General features: G+C 49.6%; 5 protein-coding genes across 5 annotated transcripts; 2 read left to right on the forward strand and 3 right to left on the reverse strand.

The window, feature by feature from the left end:
• Positions 1-269: 269 nt before the first annotated feature.
• N7469_007169 (NRDE family protein) lies at positions 270-1,288 on the reverse strand (the record flags this gene model as incomplete). The annotated part of the gene is made up of 2 exons (XM_056646087.1): positions 270-1,166; positions 1,223-1,288. The coding sequence occupies 2 exons, from the start codon at positions 1,286-1,288 to the stop codon at positions 270-272; spliced, it is 963 nt and encodes a 320-aa protein (XP_056499528.1).
• Positions 1,289-2,018: 730 nt separating this feature from the next.
• Positions 2,019-3,119, forward strand: N7469_007170 (HVA22/TB2/DP1 family protein; the record flags this gene model as incomplete). Its single annotated transcript, XM_056646088.1, has 3 exons — positions 2,019-2,047; positions 2,110-2,259; positions 2,339-3,119. 3 exons carry the CDS (start codon positions 2,019-2,021, stop codon positions 3,117-3,119), a joined length of 960 nt encoding a protein of 319 aa, XP_056499529.1.
• Positions 3,120-4,881: 1,762 nt separating this feature from the next.
• Positions 4,882-9,861, forward strand: N7469_007171 (putative eukaryotic translation initiation factor subunit eIF-4F; the record flags this gene model as incomplete). Its single annotated transcript, XM_056646089.1, is given in 7 exon segments — positions 4,882-5,577; positions 5,758-6,215; positions 6,232-7,474; positions 7,506-8,972; positions 9,035-9,118; positions 9,190-9,566; positions 9,633-9,861. 7 exon segments carry the CDS (start codon positions 4,882-4,884, stop codon positions 9,778-9,780), a joined length of 4,473 nt encoding a protein of 1,490 aa, XP_056499530.1. The 3' UTR covers positions 9,781-9,861.
• A 1,043-nt stretch (positions 9,862-10,904) lies between these two features.
• N7469_007172 (universal stress protein) lies at positions 10,905-12,462 on the reverse strand (the record flags this gene model as incomplete). Its single annotated transcript, XM_056646090.1, has 3 exons — positions 10,905-11,630; positions 11,682-12,072; positions 12,134-12,462. 3 exons carry the CDS (start codon positions 12,460-12,462, stop codon positions 10,905-10,907), a joined length of 1,446 nt encoding a protein of 481 aa, XP_056499531.1.
• Positions 12,463-14,884: 2,422 nt separating this feature from the next.
• N7469_007173 (uncharacterized protein) lies at positions 14,885-15,721 on the reverse strand (the record flags this gene model as incomplete). Its single annotated transcript, XM_056646091.1, has 1 exon — positions 14,885-15,721. One exon carries the CDS (start codon positions 15,719-15,721, stop codon positions 14,885-14,887), a length of 837 nt encoding a protein of 278 aa, XP_056499532.1.
• Positions 15,722-17,322: the final 1,601 nt, after the last annotated feature.

A 17,322-nucleotide genomic window follows, 5' to 3' on the forward strand; every position in this document is an offset into this window, starting at 1 on the left:
GAATCTTACCTACTGCTATGTAGGCCTAACTGGAGGAGAAATCAGTATCATGGCACACAATATAGTATGTTGTATGGGTGGAGTAAAGAGTAGTCCTATAGAATTAATACTAGGTCTATGACCGGGCCCGTATACTATGTATAATGGGCAAATGACATGTCATCTTCTCATTCATCCTTCAGATCTTTCATGCAGGGTCATCACTTTATAGCACATTAAAGTCTAGAGTCACGGTGGCCACGAACATCTCTGTCGCAGCCGGTTAATTGCTATGGCTCCACGTGGAATTCAAATGATCGATCGCCCTGACCGATAGGCACAGCATTCACTTTTTCATCGTAGAGTGTTCGCTCAAAATATCGAACCCGGCCATCCGGTTGTGCCAAGAGGATGGTTTGCTTCTGCGTTCCATAAGGTCCGGAGGAATAGTTTTGGTCATAGGGTCCGCCGGTAGTTGGCTTGGCTTTGTCCTCAATCCGGGCTGCGGCTGTCTGCTCTGTACTTTGATCCGGATCTTCATCTGCGCCAATTACAGGAACAAAGATACTTTCGCGGAGAAATTTGATGTAAGTATCGAGTGATTGTTTCTCTCCATGAAGTCGAGGTAAGGTGTCGGTGCTCAATACGGCGAGCAAGCGCTCCAACAAGCTATCTTCGTCTTCTTGTGATTGGGCATGAGCTTCGATGGCTTCTTGCATCAATCTCTCTCCATCAAGGATCTTTGGCCATGACCGATCATCGACGCTGGTATTGCTGAGTCCTCTTGTTTGATTCCTCTCGCTGGCGACCCAGGTGATATGGTCCATATCGGAAGATCGATTCGAAACAATAGCCAGTGGCTCATTAATATGGCCACAGATTAAACTAAATCCACCGACCTGCTTAGCCTCTGGGCTAGCAACCATCGCTTGCACGAAATCATGGGTGGTTTGGCGCTCATCTGGGGGACTCATAAGCCAGCTGTTGACAATTCTACCCCGACTGTATTGACCGATAGCCTCGGTCGCTTTATCTTCTCGATAGTTCGTGAGCACTGCTACTTTGCCTTGTTTGGTGATACCCATCCAGGTGCCATGGGTAGCCCGCGCCAAGTCGCGTGATCCGAGGACAAATGAGGATGGCTCTGGCCACCAGTCGGGGGAGGAGGTCGGGCGATGGAGGAATTCCTAGAAGATGAGCAATTCGATCATAGATTGTGTAGAGAGTCTGGCAGGATGCGTACATCTCGATTATCAATAATGATGAGAGAATAGGCCGGGTGGTGCGTTGAGACCAGGGCGATACACATTGTTTAGTTCCGAGGCCCCCAAGTTGCGATGTCTGCGGGGAAACAAGGATGGAATGCGGGGTGTACTGGGAGGGCGAAAAGATTGTCGACACGGCGGATGGGTTTGGCAAGATTCAGGATAATGTTTATTTGTAGATCAAAAGTAGATGTCTACACAAGACCGAGGGAGTTGAAGGAAAGTTGAAGGAAATGAAAGACCCCCGGGCGTGTCATACAACAAGAAGCTTGGGCATCGGGTGATTGGGCCGATTTCGAGCTCCACTAAGATGTTGGTCGGTCCAACACAAGAGTCCCCAGATGGATTGAAGGTACACTGTATAAGTCAATGATAGAATCCATCCATCCGGAATCCTCCTCTCCAAGAAAGAAAATCGTCTTCATTTTCTACAGTTCCTCCCCCGCGTTCTGGCGTGACGTCAGGACGAGCCGTTGATCCGCCGAGAAGCGGTCGAAAAAGGTCATGCTTTGCTTCAGCTGAGATGGAAGCCTGCGGTGGGCCTTGTCTCTCTCTCTTTTTTTTTCATTTACCCACCTTTCCTTTCTCTGCTCTTTCGTGGCTTCTTCTTATTATTTCCTCCCCTTTATCTCGAAAGGTGAAAATAGCCTAAAGTTTTGAAGGTGTGGAGGGGAAGCTTCTTGTTTGATCCTCCACCGCTTTGCTGACCCTTGGATAATCTCTGTATTTTGGTGGAAAAATCACAAGGGCAGCAATATCCCTCTAGCAGTCATCATGTTCGGAATTATTGCGGACTTAATGTCGTGAGTACTTTCTCTTTTCTTGCACAGGCCTGGACAATGCATGGCTAACAAATTCCTCGCAGCTCCGTGATTACCATCCTCTTCCCCATTTTCGCATCTTACAAGGCTCTACGCTCTGCCGATCCCTCCCAGCTTGCACCATGGCTAATGTATTGGGTGGTTCTGTCAGTCATTCTGCTGGCTGAATCATGGACCGTCTTTATTATCGGATGGTATGCTTTGCGTCATTTCTACATCGTCATGAGAAAAAAAAAAGGGCTTTTGACTAAATTGTGTGACTTCCTCATACAGGTTCCCATTCTATAGCTGGATCCGCCTCTTCTTCATGTGCTATCTTGTCCTACCACAAACTCAGGGAGCTCGCCTTCTGTATCAAGATTATGTGGATCCGTTCCTCGCGCATCATGAACGGGAGATTGAGGAGCTAATCGGTCGTACCCATGAACGTGCCAAAGCACTGGGTCTCCAATACTTCTATATGGCCATTGACTTTATTCGGGAGAAAGTGATGGGCCTTCCGCCACAACGTCAACCCCCTCCACCCCCGCCGGGTCCTGCTTCCTATGCGCAGTCCTTGTTATCCCGATTCAATCTACCTACAGCTAGTGGCGCTACCCCTGCCGCGCCGGCTGCCTCGAATGATTGGTATTCGGTTCTCAGTTCGACCTTGGGCTCCATGACTTCGGCGGGCAAGTCCCGCGAGGCACGAGAGGAGGAACTCTCAGCCAGTGGTACCCTTCTACAACGACATCTACAAAGTATGTCCAGCACGCAAAAGGCCGATTACATCTCGGCGCAACGCCAAGTTTTGGATCATCTGCGGTCGACCTTGATGCGAGAGGAACAGACGATGGGTCGCGATGATCGTGAGACAGACGATTTGGCTTATGGAGGACCACTGAAGAAGGACCACAGTGATAATTCATTTGATGTGGTAGATGATGATGATTTGGGCAGTCGGACGTCGCGACGAACTAGTGGATGGGGAGGCTGGCTTGGAAATGACCATGACTCGTCGGGCTCGTCCAATACTGATCACGCAGGACGGAGCACCGGCTATGAACGGTATTGAGAACGCAAAAAGCTTTTGAGCAATGTCAGAATCCTCCGGTAACAGTTCTCTTCCCATAAAATGAGAAATTTGCTATAGCATACTTTGTTTGTTCAGAATTTGATGGTCTGTTGAAGTGAATCAAATTGCAAGAATTGCTCTGGGATCTCTCCCAGTTTGGATAGTAGTAAGTGTAGTAACTGGCTAGTTATCCGTAATACTAACAAGTGGTTAGATGTAACTAGTAGTTATCACTAGTTACCTAATGTTACCTAGCACTAGGTAGTGCTAACTACCAGTTAGAAGAGTGTATAACTATAAACTACCTAGTAGGTAGTTTATAATTATACACTCTTTTATACGGAGTAGACATGTATGCCATATAACTCGCCAAGCATCCAATAATGTTTACGCAGAGCAGTCCAACTAGTTACTTGTATCTATAGTTAGGTACGTAATACATTCTCACTTAGTTACTCTCTCAAGGTCAGGACATTTATCCCCCATTAGTCGAGCTGATCAAAATTTGGACAGCCGAGGAGGAGTGGAGTCCCACACTGATGTTGCCCCCGAATCAATCCGGACCGGGGGAATTTGGTACATATTGTATGTAGATTAACTAACTATTACATACGGAGTAAAAGTATCGAATGTTCGGGCAGACGCAAGGCGCGCGGAAGACCATCATCGATCCTAGGAATGCATGGTATCCCTTTTTGAGATCCCATTGGGGGATCTACTAAGAATGTGAATATGAATACTGTAGATAGTCTCAATAGATATATGTTGTTGTCTATGGAGTATTGTCTATACTACTGTGAAATACTTGTACTGTATACTATACAATATATAATAACAATATACTATAGGTATAGGTATAGTAAAATATAATGATGGACTGTGCGACGGGGGCCTCGGGGTCTGTGGCAAAGTGGGAGAAATGGGGGAGATCCACTCCCGAACGAGGGATTGTACATATATGATGGAGAAAGAAAAAGAGTCAGCGTGATAGTCATGAGTACATCAAGTACAAAGATATGAGCAGACTGTATCAACAGTTATAGTCGAGCTGTACTATGTAGAATATATTTCTCATAGCACTATGTATAGTACTATGTACATAGTCATAATACTAGAGAAGATGTCATCTGTGGCGTGTAGATAGTCCAATCTGCCCTTCAAACCCCCCTTCCATTCTCCAACTTCTTCTTTTTACCTCCCCTTTTTTTTCCCTCCGTTAATTCGTGAGGATTCATTAGAGTAGCTTGTCTATTCGCAAAAGTAAGTTAATACATTCTCATTCATTTCCTCTGTTCACTTCTCTCCTTTCTGCTCCTTTCCGCTTGATTGTGAACCTCCACAAATCGCCCACCCAAATTTTCCCACCGAAACAACTTTTTTCCTCGCTGGTTTTTTTTTTCCCTCCCCTTCAACCCACACAACTTTGTTTCTAAACAAATCACTTCCTGGGGACCAAACTGCGCTGCATTTCATTCTGCTGCGTTTTGCTGGTCTGGTCATTTCATTTCTTTTTTATCTTTTGATTTGACCACTTTTTTTTTGCCCTTCCATCTCCCCCCCTCTAACCTTTCCTAGGTTTGGATGTGGCTTTTTGTCGAGATTCTTTCGCATCTTGACATCACCCTCACTTTCTCGACTTTTTTTCGAGCCCAACCAAAAAGCGACTTGATTTAGAAGAAAAAAATAAAAACAAAAAGTCGCCAAATCCTTTTTATTCCTTTTCCCTTATCTCTACGCATCGGACGTGGATACCACCTGTCTAATGACCTCGAACCCTCCTCAGTCGGGCGTTCAACAAGGACAGAGCACCGCTACCTCCCCTTCCAACCCGACCAACAACACCACTACATCCTCGTCCAACACTTCCCTGGCTGCCTCTACTTCGGCATCAGCCAGGTCTTACGCTAACGCCGCCACGAAGAAGTCCGCGACGGACGCAACCGCCGCTCCCGTCACCGTGGGTGGCTCGGCGCAACATGGGAAGTCGACTTCTTCAGCATCTCCTGTGAACGGCAACCCCATGCAAACCCAACAATCCCAGCAGGCCAACACCTCGGGTGTGACCATTGTCAATGGCGCCCCAACCGCTCCGGCCGCCGCTGCTTCTTCTGCTCCCCAGGGCGATCACTCTCGCAAGCCCTCCGTGACCATCACCTCCGCTGGTACCTCCGGATATATGCCTAACGGTGGCTCTGCGAGCCGTCCTCAGAGTCTTCAGTTTGGTTTCGCCAACCCTCAGAGCTCGCCAAACATGGGAAATCCTGCTGTCCTCGCCAATAACCAGTCGCAGCCTGGTCTAGGTGCTCCCTCGACCAACCCGCGTGTCACTTCGCCGCAAACTTCGCCTTCGCCTATCCCCCAACCTGCTTCCAGTGGTGGTCGTCCACCCCCATCGACTTATCAGGGTCAAGGAAACGTTCCCAATTTTGGTAGCTTTGGTGAATCTGGTGATAACAACGTAAGTTGCATTTTTCCTCTTTTTTCTTTCCCTTTCTTCTTTCAAAATCTTTCTTCCTCTTTTCTGTCGTCGAAATGTGGTGTGCGCGATGACGCATGGGAAAACGCGGGAACGCGACCGCGCTGGCAAAAAAAAAAAACTCTCCTCGAGTCCCCACATTTTAACTTGCTGCTCACATAGAGGCGACCATCTTTACAGGCACCTCTCGGTCCCGGTCCTCAGCACCTCCGTCGCGAGTCTTCTCAGTCAACCCACAGCGACATGAGCAACCACATGGGTAGCGCTCCCGGACGCGGTGGATATCCTCACCAAGGTGGACGTGGTCGCGGATATTCTCAGTCTAGCTACCAGGGCCAGATGCCATACTCGCCTGGTCCCAACTTTCGCCAGACTCCCAACCAGCCTCGCGGTGGCCCTAACATGGGTCCTCAGTTCCACGGCCCTAACCAAGGCCGTCCGTTGGCCCCTTTCCCGAACTCGCCGCACCAAGCGAACCGCAGCCCAGCGCTCGCCAATGCGCACCCAACTACTCCCCAGATGAACCCGGTCCCCATGGCCCATCCTTCGATGCCTCCTCAGCCTTATGGCTATGGCCAACACATGGGTCCTCAAACTGTGAGAATTGACAACCCCCCTCGGTCCAATCCCCCCCAGACCCGCCCGGCGTGGCAATTTTCTAAAACGAGGCCAACCCCGGGTCTTCCCCACCCGTTTTACACCTCCAGACCTTCGGCCTGAAGCCGGCAATTGGGATCACTATCTAACATTGGTTAAATCACATCAGGCTCCCTACCCTCCCTACGATCCCAACTACGGTTACTACAACCCCGGATATGGCATGCAACAACCCTATATGCCTCCCTCGCCTCAGCCCCGTCCGGGCATGCCCTATAACCCTCAGGCTGGTTACATGCCACAGCAATACCCCGTTCAGCCGCCGCAATCGACTCCTCTTTCGCGCACTCCCTCTCAAGTTTCTACTGATCGTCCCGGTTCCAGCCTTGGCCAGCCTGCTCAGTCTGGCCCCGGCCACGCTCACACTGGTAGCAGATCCTCTAACAGCCCCGCCCCTGCGAAGTCCCACTTCGTCCTTCCTTCTAAGAAGAGCGCCATCGTTATCAAGGATCCTGGTAGTGGTGCCGTGAAGACATTCGACAAGAACCCTGCCTCGCCAGCTCGTGCTACTCCTTCACCTGTCAAGATTTCCACTCCTCCTGCCTCGACCTCGACCCCGCCCCCACGTACCGCCAGTGCGTCGGACCACAGCCGAACAGACAGCAAGGCTAGCGCCGCCAAGACTGACGAGGAGAAGAAGCAGGAGTTGAAGGATGCTGTTCGTCAGAAGATCCAAGAGGATGAGGCTGCACAGAAGCGTGAGGCCGAGGAGGCTGCCCGCAAGGATACCAAGGAGGCTGAGCCTACCAAGCCCAAGGACGAGAGCGCCGATGCCACAGCTTCTCTGGAGAAGTTGAGCTTGAAGGACGACAAGCCCGCCCCCGTTGAAGAGCCCAAGAAGGCACCTGCCCCCGCCCCCGCCCCCTCCCCTGTTGATGATGAGCCCGACTTTGACGCCATCGAGCGCGAAATGGCCGAGATTGAGGCCAAGGAGCGTGCTGCCGAGGAGGACTACAACCGCAAGAAGCAGGAAAAGAAGGAGGCTGCTGAACGTAAGGAGCGTGAGGAGCTCGAGGCCTACGAAAAGAACATGAAGCAGGCCGAGCGTGAAGCTGAGGAGCGCGAACTTGCTCGCGAGGCCGCTCGCGCTAAGGGCGAGAGTGCTGTTCCTGAGGATGAAGCTAGCCGCAAAGAGCGTGAGGACCTCTTCGCGTCCCTCAAGAAGGGTGGCTTTGCTGCTACCGAGACCGCGACTCCGGATGACAGTGGTGCCGCCACCCCGGTTTCATCTGAAATGGGACCTCCCCCCCAAGCCCTCCACAACCGCCAAGAAGCCTGCTGGCTTGAAGCTTGATACTCCCAAGCCCACCGAGCCTGTTCAACCAAGTGCTGCTATGAAGTCTCTGCAGAACGCCAAGTTCCTGCAGGATCTTTCCAAGATCACATATCCTTCCTCTATTACCGCCCCTAACCTTGCTCTGAACGCCAGCTCCCCCGCCGGCCGCCAGTTCCACTATGACCGAGACTTCCTGCTCCAGTTCCAGACCGCGTACAAGGATAAGCCCTCCATTGACTGGGACATCCGGGTGCGGGAAACCCTTGGTGATCCCGCCGATTCCTCTCGCCCTGGTTCTGCTCGCACTCCTAGCCTCAACCCTCGCAGCGGCTCGCAGCGCGGCGGCCTTGGTGGATTCCCAGCTGACATGGGCAAATTCGGCCAGCCCGGTGGCAGCCGTCACAGCATGCCCCCTATGAACTCATCTATCGGCGGCCGCCCTGGTCCGTTCGGTCCCTTCCCTCGTCCCGTGGGCGTGGGTATGGGTGCTCCTGGAATGAGCCGCAACAACTCTTCTGGCATGCCCATGTCTCCTCGTGTTGCTTCCAGCAAGGGCGGTCGCAATGCCAGCAAGAAGCAACACCCTGGCAAGAAGGAAGAGGAGGCCAACAAGTCTATGCCCTTGACTGCCGGTATGGACCTGAAGGCTCTGCAAACCTCTACCACTGGTTGGAAGCCTCGTAGCGTTGGTCAGGCTACTACTGGTCCTACCCCCGGAGGTGAATCTGGCTACATGGCTCCTGATGTCGTGCAGCGTAAGGTTAAGGCTGCTCTCAACAAGATGACCCCTGAGAAGTTTGAGCGTATTTCCGAGCAGATTTTGGCAATTGTGTCTCAATCTAAGGATGAGTCTGATGGCCGAACTCTTCGCCAAGTCATCCAGCTTACCTTTGAGAAGGCTACTGATGAGGCTCACTGGGCTCCCATGTATGCCAAATTCTGCAAGGCTATGCTTGAGAGCATGAGTCTGGATATCAAGGACGAGAACATTCGGGACAAGAATGGCAACGTTGTCGCAGGTGGCAACCTCTTCCGCAAGTACCTGCTCAACCGTTGTCAAGAGGAGTTCGAGCGTGGTTGGAAGGTCAACCTGCCCGAGAAGCCCGAGGGCACTACTGAGGAGGTCGCTATGATGTCCGATGAGTACTATATTGCCGCTGCTGCCAAGCGTCGTGGTCTTGGTCTTGTCAAGTTCATTGGTGAGCTTTACAAGCTCGGCATGTTGACAGAGCGTATCATGCACGAGTGTGTCAAGAAGCTGGTTGATTACGATGGTATCCCTGACGAGGCTGAGGTTGAGTCTCTGACCAGCCTTCTGCGCACCATTGGTGCCAGCCTTGATGTCTCTGAGAAGGGTCATGCTATGATGGATGCTTACTTCGCCCGCATCACCATGATGATGGAAACTGCCGGTCTGCCCAGCCGTCTCCGTTTCATGCTTATGGTACGTTTCCGCAAATGTAATCACTTTTCAGATGATATAGAAACTAACTTGCTATTCAACAGGATATCGTTGATCTGCGCGCACACCGCTGGATCTCCAAGGACGCCGACAAGGGTCCCAAGACTATCCAACAGATTCGCGAAGAGGTTCGTTTTAGCTCCCACTCTAACACCATGTGCAAAGTGCAAAGTGACTGTCGATACTAATTTCTTGATAGGCTGCTCGTGCCCAACAAGAGCAGGAGATGGAGCGCATGCGCCAACAATCCAACCGCGGCGGTGGTGGCGGTGGACGCATGGCCATGGGTCGTGGAGATGTTCGCTACGGCCAACAAGCTCCTCCTCCAGACTATGCCTCTAGCAAGGTCGGTAGTGACGACCTGCGTCGTCTGCGTGCCAGTCGCAACACCAACCAGCCCATGTCCTTCGGCCCAACCAGTCTTCTCGGATCCCGCAGCAACAGCGGCCGCAAGAACCTTGGACCTGGTGGCAACCTGGTCCGCGCCAGTGATGACAGTGCTGCTTCGAGCCGTAGCGCCAGCCAAGCCGGAAAGAAGGAGGATAAGGAAGCTTCCTCCTCTATAAATGCTTTCAGGTATGTCTCACATTTTGTTTCTATTACTTAAAATGGGAGATTCCATAACTAACTCTTCCTCTACAGTGCCCTTGCCGCCCTGGAAGACAAGGACAACATAGCTACCTCTCCTCCCTCCAACCCGACCTCCCCAATGCTCACCAAGTCTCAGCCCGCCACCGCTGAGCGCAGGCCCTCCAAAACCCCGTCAAAGGACGGCGAGAACGCAGCATAGATTCGTTAGGAGTAATGATGAACGTTTTTCTATTTTCTCTTTTCTCCTCGGTTTCACAAAAGATTTCCCTTTTCTGTTTTTTTTTCTTCTTCTTTCCGCCTCCTCCTAATTTCCTCCTTTTATGTTCATTTTGCTCCTCCATATCTTGTCACCCTTTTGCTTTATTGCGTTGCACACAAGTTCCCCCTCGACCCCTTGCATTTTCCGACTGGGTCGGTTTCTTCCTCTTCTTTTCTACGGGACGAATTGCTTGTCTTTCATTCTTCTCATGTTCCCTCCTATCCTATCTATTCGAGGACTTTTATCGGGGGACTCATTCGATACTTCTTTCGTGAATTCATTCTGAATCTCGAAAGACATGGATGTTTATCTCGAAACCTTCATAGTGTACAATTTTCACATTTTCTTCCATTCCTCTATGATTTTCCCTCGTCTCTTCTTTTCGTCCTCTCCCTCTGCTTCTAGTCCCTATTACTATCATGAGTACCTTGGCTACTTCGCTGGATTCGCGTTTGATCGGTGATGGGGGTAGGGGGTTGATATGGCATATTGGACTCCAGGTAGTTCTTTTCTTTTTTTGTAAGTCTGGTGCCAGTGCTACGGAGACTGAGTTATCTATATTACATACCCTCTTGCTGGGAAGGGCAAATACGTAGCAAGAGCAGTGCCTAAAACGGCATGATAATTCCATTTAAAAGGTAACCTGTCTTTTGACACTTCCTTTGGGCTGCGTACTTCTTAATATGACAGTGTCTAGGACAGGTACTTGCTTTGACTCTGCTAGAGCTGGAAAGAGATCTTTCCAAGCTTCCAAGTTACTTCTCACTGGCTGATTCATGGATCGTATAGTCCGCGCACTTGCAGGCGTGAGGTGGACAAAAAGATTGATTCTATGGTGCTTCCCCGTGATTAATGGGAAGGGAAATGTAGTATTGAATGTCTACCTTTATGAGTAGAGAGGCCTTAGATCTGATAATAGTGATGTTGTAGGAGTGTTATTGTATTGTGTGCGCTGATGGGGTATATGAGCCAGGTATTTATAGGTGAACCTGGGTGTGTACAAAAAAATGCATAAGGCACTAATCGTGAATCAAGTGTTGGAGTGTTTCTCGAGAGCTGCGGATTTATTCTTTCTGCGAATCCGTCTTCTCTTGGTCGTTGGAGACTTCAATTGAAGGAATGGAAATGCCAGTGATAGTCTCTGGATTTTCAACATCTGAGTCTGTTGCATTGGCTTTTTCTGTGGTAGATGTATTCGTTGTTGAAGAGATGTCCTCTCCCGAGTCATAATCAGGTGGTGGAGAAGGTGATCGAGGTGGTGGTCCCGGCGACACTGCCCGTTGTGTATCTTCGCTGACAACCACGCTCTCTTCTGAGCTAGCAGGGCTGCCGTTCAATGGACTCTTCATGACCACCGAATCAAGCGTATATGGTACAGGAGATGGAGAATCAGACTCATCCTGGCTGATACTGCTCCGGTCTGATACAGACAAAGAGCTGCGGGAATTAGCATGGGAGTATGAGGCCGGTAAACCCAATGCTTTAGCAACAGCAGCCTCTTCGTCGGGCAGCTTGGAGATACCACTTTCTGTACTGGTGTTCGAGTCAAATATTCCACTGCCCCGTCTCTCGCTCAACTCTAGGATATGATTGTAGCTCCGTCTAGTCGGATCCGCACGTCGCTTCTTTTTCTTCTTCTCACGTTTGGGCGATGGACGGACCACAATCACGGGAATTGGCGATTGCTGCAGACAGTATTTTGAGACAGATCCTGGGAGAAGACTTTGCACGCCTTTCAAATTGCGACCTCGTGTGCCAACAACCAACATGGCAGGCTCATATATACGTATCTGTATTGCATCAGACTTGGTCAACTGGCGGCCATTATCGAATAAACATACCATGCGCTGAATGATATCTTCTACTTTGCCGACTGCAAGTTCCAATACCAAGCTAATGGCCTTTTCGTCCTGGCTGTTCTTTTGAATGACTTGCTCAAACAGCTTCTCCGCTTCTTCGCGGTATTTGCCTTCTTCAATGGCAGCACCGCTCGCCATTCGCGAGTCCTTCTCCACCGCCCTTAGGCAGACAATTTCGTCACCATCATCGACAAGTTCATCTATGAGCCATTCCAGGGCGAATTCTGAATAATCATTCTGGTCTGTACCACATAGAAAAGTCCGGCTGCGGCGGGTACTTTGATATCCCTTATGCTTGTAGTTGAGAGTCAAAGAGAAATTCGGAGCATCGCGATTATCAAAAGTGTCAAATGAAACACCGCGTTCGTATGTTCTAATATATAGGTCAGCATTAAGATGGATCGCACTTGTTCGTTCGCAGAATCAAGACGTACTTAGGTGGTGGGGGCGACGGGCCACGAGTGATCGAGTGATGCCGTTGTTCCCTGTCCGACTCATCTCCATCCTCTCTAATAAACTGGTCTCCTCCAAAGGAAAGTTTCTTCTCTTTGACGCTCGGCGAGCGGGTGGGCAATTGAGCTTCTGCGGCGCCCACGTTGAATTGAATTGAGCGCCGGCGTGGGCTGTGGGTGCGTGGCTTGGTATCTTCAAAAGAAATACTGCGGCCGTGTCCCAGTTTCTTTGTCTGCTGTACGCTTTCGCTCGTGCTGGGCCGATCGTCGGATTCGACTGAATGTATAGGGGATGGAGGAGCTGACATCATGCAGCGAGGGGTAAGCTGGATCCGATCGCCAACGATTACTGAACTCTGGTTGTGATTGCTCTTGTCGATTAAAGGGTTCCGTCCGAGCTACTTGTGAGGCGTCTGTATAGCTGTAGAGCCTTCTATGGGAAGCTATTCGAAAGGGGCCAGTAAAGGTTGAATCAGGAGACTGCTCTGTGCTGTGGTCTGTGGTCTGCGGTTTGTGGAGATGGGAAATGGGAAATGGTCCCACACGATGCGATTGTCAACGCTGGGAAGAGGTGTCAGTTGGTACGCTCAGTCATATACCTCTGCCACGAGGAAGTTGCTGTCGTTTTCACACACGCAGATGCGTAGCCCCATATTTTAGAATGCAGATTTGTTCCAAGTTTTTGCTGAGATGGAAGAAGGAACGGAGACTGGCGATGGTGACGCTTGCAGCGAGGGGTCGCTAAATTACGCAGGCGGTGAGTGTTATCGATAGCATTATGAATGGTCACGTGTGTTCCCAACCGTGGTTCACATGTCGAGAAGTAGAAGTATACAACATAGCATAAAACAATATCTTCATGGATAGAAACTCATCTAAATATGAGTATGAGTGCGGGTATGAGCAGTATAAGACTGAGAAGCTTGGAATTATGTATCTAATCTAGAGTTCGTCATGTCTGTTTTTGACCACCGCTTCGCGTAACTTGCTTGTCGATCTCACCAATGAGCAGTAACACTGCAGTCCATATCAGGAAATGAAACCCAATACGCAGGTAGCCTATAGAATGACTCAAAAAGCAGGCCCTCCACAGTGCAGATCTATCGTGCACGCAATTGACAGCTTTGCCTCTAGAGAATACATATGTACATGTGTACATAGTAAGTAGTCCTCTCCGCATGACAGCACAATTCAAGTCGCACGCCATCAGTCAACGGTCAAGTAGAAAGAAGAAGAGGGTTCGCAGATCCCGATTTCTCCTTACTTCTCTTCGTTCCGTCGCCATCGCTAAAGCATGCAGATTCCCTACTTGTCCCTATCATGTGAAGTCCGACAAAAATATGTGCCTACTTCACCCCCAGATAACCCTGAGTGAGACTTATCTATGCAAAGTACATTAAAGTACATACATATGTACATCTCATGCTGGGGATACCTTTCAATGTTCCCGATAATCTCCGCGAAAGCAGGATTGGTAGTGAAGATACCCACTGTACTCCGTTGTGTATTAACTACATTGTACGCAGTACAGTATGAACATTTGATAGTGTCCTGCCACTTCTATGCCCGTCAAGTCTGTACAGTAGTAGATGTGATCTGTGCTATTACTCCGTCCTCCCTGCTCTCCCCCGTACACCGCAAATTACTTGGCATTGACAATAATTGAGTTCATGTCTTTACACTCATCCTAATACAGTACAGCATGGTATTGGACATTCTGCATACTCAACCATCTGTCCTCCGCATTTTCCACCCTCCTCACATACCGTCCCAGTCCAGCTGACCCGAATTTCCCATGACCCACAGTTTCCCCTAAGCAAACCCTTCACGAAACTAGCAGCCGTAGCGGACCGACTATGCCGACTTAGCCGCGCAGATCGGAAACTATCAAGCCCCTTAAGCATTAGCGTGGATCTCTGTCGACAGTATCAGCGGTGAGATATGCACCAAAAATCAAGCCGCGTGCTTGGGCAGACTTGCAAGGTTCAACCCAAGTGTCCGCTGTATTGTTCACCACGCTAGTCCGCTAGGGTAATGCGCTCCGATCGACATTGATGGGTCACATGCACCGTTGAATCGGTGTGGTTGGCAGTTGGCACTTGAGACTCCTTGGAACCAATAGAGGAATCGAAGAGAAGAAGAAAACTACGGAAATAAATACTGTTGATATAGCAAAATGGGTTGCAGAAAGTCTTCCTTTGAACCGGTTGAGAGTTGTATTTTACATGTAGAAAGATGTAGTGTAGTGGTAAAATATTATCATATAGTAAATATAATTTGTATTCTCTATGTAATTCGCACAGATCCAGTGTGCCCGGTCGGGATTGAAATTCCCTTCCCAAAGACAAGTCTCATACCATGCCCTCTTTCTTCCGTGCACTGCAGCTGAAAAGTGGGTGGGAGATCTGGTCCCATATTTTTCTATCCCTTCAATGGGATTTCGAAATAAAGAGATAATCGTGGCTATTAAGCCTGAAGATGAGATGAGATGCTGACTCAAGTGGAGTCGAATATGTGTACTCCGTATATCATGGCCTTAAAAAGAATGCGACCATGCCCCGAACGCCTAAAATTTCGGAAAGGAGATGGTGGAGTAGATTAGAAAAAAAAAATGCTGGAAAAGAGTTCGCTTCGTCGTCAAGCCATCAGGGTATCATAATGTAGTTCAAGGCAATGCAAAGAGTGGTCGTGGTATACAAGAACAGAAACAAGACGCATCATGGTCAGGCGAGATCAATACGCCTCAATGAGAGTATTCTGTTCTTGTGAAACGTAGTACCCTGCCTCAAACAATTGAGGTTGATCCTGGTCGGCCGAAGCGAGAGGAATCGCCGTTGTGGTAGGTTCCTTCTCGTCAAAGACTTCGAGCGTAGGTTGTGGTGGGGAGGGAGGGGTGGCCTCGTCCTCAGACGAATCGTCCACGTCTGCCAGCAGTTCAGGTGGCGATTGGCGGGATGGCGATCGGGTTAGGCTGAGATCCTCCAAGTCCTCCTCATCATCATATTCAAAATCGGAATCGGTCTCGTCGTCGTCCTCTTCTTCATCCAGCTCGGGGATGGAAAGAGGAGCCGGGGGCGAAGGAGCCCGACGGCGAATGGGGGCGTTAATGACAAAGTCATTTTCATCGAAGTCGGAGTCATCTTCACTGTCGGAGTCACTTAGATCAGACTCCAAATCGGAGGCGTCCTCCGGATCCCAGTCCTCCTCAGGCTCTTCGACAACGGTTGAGGCCCATTGGATGTGTCGAGGTTCTTCTTTGGTGGCACCGCGAACGGTTTGGTTGAACCACCGTTCCTGCTCACGCTCGGCATCGGCCAGATCGAGCATTAAACTATCCAAAAGATTGGCATGGCCAACCAGTAGGCGAAGGTCGTGATCGGACCGCGAAGCTTCACGAGTGAGCTTCTTGCGAGCGGTGTGAGCGAGATAGTATGTTTGTGTAATGCTCATCTTCTTTTGTTGACGTCTCCGGAAGAGGGCGTTGAAGTATGGGGAGGCGGCGGAGGCGAAGGAAGGAGAGTCCTTTGAAAGAGGAGAAGTAGTAGAAGTGGAGGCGGATGAGAGGTCCATGGCGGCAGTTGAGGTGCTTATGAGCTCAGAGCAAAATGACTCGTTCTGCCAAGGTGGTGACTCAATTCCGTGATCATCCAGTCACAACGCAGTCCAAGTGAGGCGGTGTAGCTTAATGCAGAATGGGGTTGGGTAACGAGGTACTCGATCGTCGATGTGTTTTGGAATGGCTGAGTACCCTATGGTATTGTTATGTGAAACTTTCACTTAATTCCAAGATGTATCGAGATAAAAAGTAGGTTGTAGATATAGTGTAGTAAGAACCAAGACTTTTTTTTTTCAGCGGACCGGGGCGATGATTATAAGTAAGAAAATACCCAGGCAGATTATTTTTCGCCCGCGTAGCCGTGCTAAGTCCGGGACCCGATCGGACGAAGATCCCCACCGATTTATGCGTGGATCCGAGCCCGAGCCCGCTGAATAATATTGAATTTTCTTTTTTTTTCTTTTTTTTTGGGTTTGATTATTCAAAACCTGCGCTTTCCCTTTTAGTCGCCAAGCCTCATTCTAGGGATATGCGTGTTGTACACCGCTCATCGCCTGTTTCTACATACCAAATATACAGGTATTATTTTATTAATTGATATACACCTATATCGCGACAATTGTCCTACATTAGAATATGACATTCAGGGCTCAGTACTAACCATTACTCATGTCAATTCTGGAATAATCCTTCATGAGTCACTGGACCCTTTTGATGCCCCACCCGGATGACCAATGCCGCTCCGCGGAGCAAAGGGAATTTTTATGCCCGAGCGGCCGGCGTTTGCTCTTGTTTCCGATTATTCAACTCTGTTGCTCTCCTCTGGTACAGTCTATGTATACTCTACCGTAGAGTAAAGTTTTAAGTTTAAAGCACGATGTTGATTTCCAATAGCCTCAGTCAGCCGCTGATTTCCAATCGACGTGTCTAAGTCCGTGATCCAGTCTTGGTCCCATGGTCATCCCCTTCGATGATACCATCGCACCTCTAGACTGCTCTATACAGCATATACGGAGGACAGAGTCCCGTTCTCTCTAATATCGATTCGACGGGGTAAGGAATTCCTACAGACTGTTCGATAATTACAGTACCTGTAGAAAATTAGATACAGAATGGGAAATTGGTGGATGCCAAGTCTCTAATCTACTAGTACCAGCTTTGATACCACAGCCACAAGAAGATCACCCTAGGCTCCGTAATTCGGACAATTCGGTCTGATGAACTCTGCGGCTGTACTCCAGCGCAAGGATGCCTACAGTATCTGTACAATCCTAGGTCATCACCTTGGCGATGCGCTGCGTTCCCCCGGATTCAGTCAGGCTGCGACATATCTGAGACGACCACGTTGCGACGGTGGAAAATGCCAATGCAAAAGGAATTGCGGAGGCAACTCAATCCTCCTTGGGGTTTTTCTGCCTGGTTGGCAGAATCAGCCCCTTCGCGATAAGCCCATTTCCACCTCATCCTGGAAGAACCCTTGTCACCCGTACTATGTAGGCGCAGCTGAAGTGAAGGGGCCGCCTAGTGGGCGCTGTCTCACTAAGGAATGCTCGTACTCTCTTTCATGTATGTACCAGGGATATCCCCATGAGACGATCAAGGAGACTATTGTCAT

The sequence above is a fragment of the Penicillium citrinum genome (assembly GCF_028827155.1).
Source record: "Penicillium citrinum strain IBT 23319 chromosome Unknown utg000006l:1.0-3011923.0:1.0-3012962.0, whole genome shotgun sequence".
NCBI classification, from domain to species: domain Eukaryota; kingdom Fungi; phylum Ascomycota; class Eurotiomycetes; order Eurotiales; family Aspergillaceae; genus Penicillium; species Penicillium citrinum.